The sequence below is a fragment of the Electrona antarctica genome (genome assembly GCF_951216825.1).
Source record: "Electrona antarctica genome assembly, contig: scaffold_80, whole genome shotgun sequence".
Taxonomy (NCBI): domain Eukaryota; kingdom Metazoa; phylum Chordata; class Actinopteri; order Myctophiformes; family Myctophidae; genus Electrona; species Electrona antarctica.
In genome coordinates this window covers 462,031-464,254 of record NW_027638308.1, presented here as the reverse complement: position 1 = coordinate 464,254, position 2,224 = coordinate 462,031, and the positions used below count along the sequence as shown (strand labels likewise).

Here is a 2,224-nt window from a genome sequence, read left to right as displayed (position 1 = left end):
CTACCTCTCGGGCGCCTCCCTAGGGAGGTCCTCGACGCAAGTCCCACTGGGAGGAGACCCCGGGGCAGACCAAGGCGCAGTTGGAGGAAACACATCGACTCACTGGCCTTGGAACGTCTCGGAATCCCCCAGGAGGAAGTCACTAATGTTGCTCTGGAGAGGGAAGTCTGGAGCACTCTGGTGGAGCTGTTGCCCCAGCGACCCGACTACGGATAAGCGGTTGAAGATGGATGGATGGCTGCCCTGATGTCATCAACTTGTGGGAGGAGTCACAATGACTCCTCCCACAAGTATGTACGCCAATGAGTTCAATACTTACATAAATAAACACACCCGTGTGAAGTGAGAGGCGCTCTTACATCATAAAAAATGCCCACCACAGTAACTCGCTCAACACTGGGCGTGGCTGACCTGCTGGGATGGCCATATATGGACATACCGTAGACGACTTATCACTACTTCACTGCTATGACCTCACCGCTGTGACATCACCGCTGTGACATCACCGCTGTGACATCACTCTAGCCAGCAGGATAAAAAGCACTGCAGTCTCAGAGAGAGACCAGATTAAACCAGAGTCCAGATTAAACCAGAGTCCAGATTAAACCCAATAATCTCCAACAATCAACAACATTCTTCAAGACTCCTCCGGCCAAGATTCAAAGAGCTCTAGAATCTAGAAGCGAACTTCTTTGGCTCTCCTTTTTCATTGGCCCTTGAGCTCTTCATTCTCCTACAGAGCAGGAAACCAACAGGTTTACTTCAAGTCACCATTAACTGTGGTGTTAAAGATGTTGTCCTGGACGTTGCATCAGAAAGGATCACCAAAGGAAGATGGTGCTGCTGTAGCGGTGAGACACCAGCTGTACTACTTTGGAAGGAACTCTGACGAGAACAACGAGGATCAGATTGATGTGCAGGTCTTCAACACAGTGACTTTACTCTGGAGGAAGGTGACCCCAGTGACCTCTGGAACAGGAATATGCCACCTTGAGGGTCCCTCCAGGCGTCGAGGCCACACAGCTGTGCTGATAGAATGTACTGTCTACCTCTGGGGAGGGACGAGTATCCCAGGTTATAATTACTGTAACGTTATTTATGCTTTTGATGTCGACGCCCACACATGGTTCAAACCACAGGTTTCTGGGACCATTCCAGAGAGGAGGAGGAACCACTCAGCCTGTGTTTTGGGGAAGGTCATGTTTATCCATGGAGGAGTAACCCAGACTGGACTCACTAATGACATCACTAATGACATCTACAAGTTGGACACCACCACAATGGTCTGGACTTCAATTAACACCAGAGGAACTCCACCTCCTGCTCATCAGTCATGTCACTCTGCTACCATCATCGGTACAAAGATGTTTGTATTTGGGGGCTGTGGGAGTCAACCCTACAACACCAGAGTGTTTGACACAGAGACCAGCCACTGTATGAACACACCTTCTACACAGCTTGTTCCAGAAGGACGCTACGGTCATTCAGCCTTTACCTACAATGGAGAGCTGTACATATTTGGTGGCAGGAACTATAACCAGGCCTTCAATGACCTTTGGAAATTCAACCCAGAGACCTTCTCCTGGAAGAAGGTTGTGTCCAAGGGGAAAGTCCCGTCTCCGATGTATAGTATGTCCTGTTGCATGGTGGGAGATCGTATCATCCTCTTTGGAGCATACAACAGACCAGGTGACCTGTATGTCTTAGACTTCAGTCCTAGCCTCAAGACATTATGTAAGCTAGCAGTTATTCAGTACGGTCTGGATCAGTCTGAACTCCCACACAACATCAGGTGGGAACTGGCAGCCATGACTAGCAACAGCCAATAGGAACTGGCAGCCATGACTAGCAACAGCCAATAGGAACTGGCAGCCATGACTAGCAACAGCCAATAGGAACTGGCAGCCATGACTAGCAACAGCCAATAGGAACTGGCAGCCATGACTAGCAACAGCCAATAGGAACTGCCAGCCATGACTAGCAACAGCAGCTGAAAACAATAACAAAAAAACAAAACAAAAAAACACAAAGACACAATGTGTCACCTGACAGAAATGAAAACAGAACATATGACAAATAAATACAATTACAGATGCAAGCAGTGATGAGCGTTACGGGCAAATATCCACCAATCAGAACAGTGATGAGAGTTACGGCCAAATATCCACCAATCAGAACTGGGAGCAGAGCTAAGTAACTCTAATGAAGGACAAGGATGTTCATG

The 2,224-nt window shown here is 48.2% G+C and overlaps 1 protein-coding gene across 1 annotated transcript; it reads left to right on the top strand.

The window, feature by feature from the left end:
- Positions 1-791: 791 nt before the first annotated feature.
- Positions 792-1,829, top strand: LOC306918189 (kelch domain-containing protein 3-like; the record flags this gene model as incomplete). Its single annotated transcript, XM_079531067.1, has 1 exon — positions 792-1,829. The coding sequence occupies one exon, from the start codon at positions 792-794 to the stop codon at positions 1,827-1,829; it is 1,038 nt and encodes a 345-aa protein (XP_079387193.1).
- Positions 1,830-2,224: the final 395 nt, after the last annotated feature.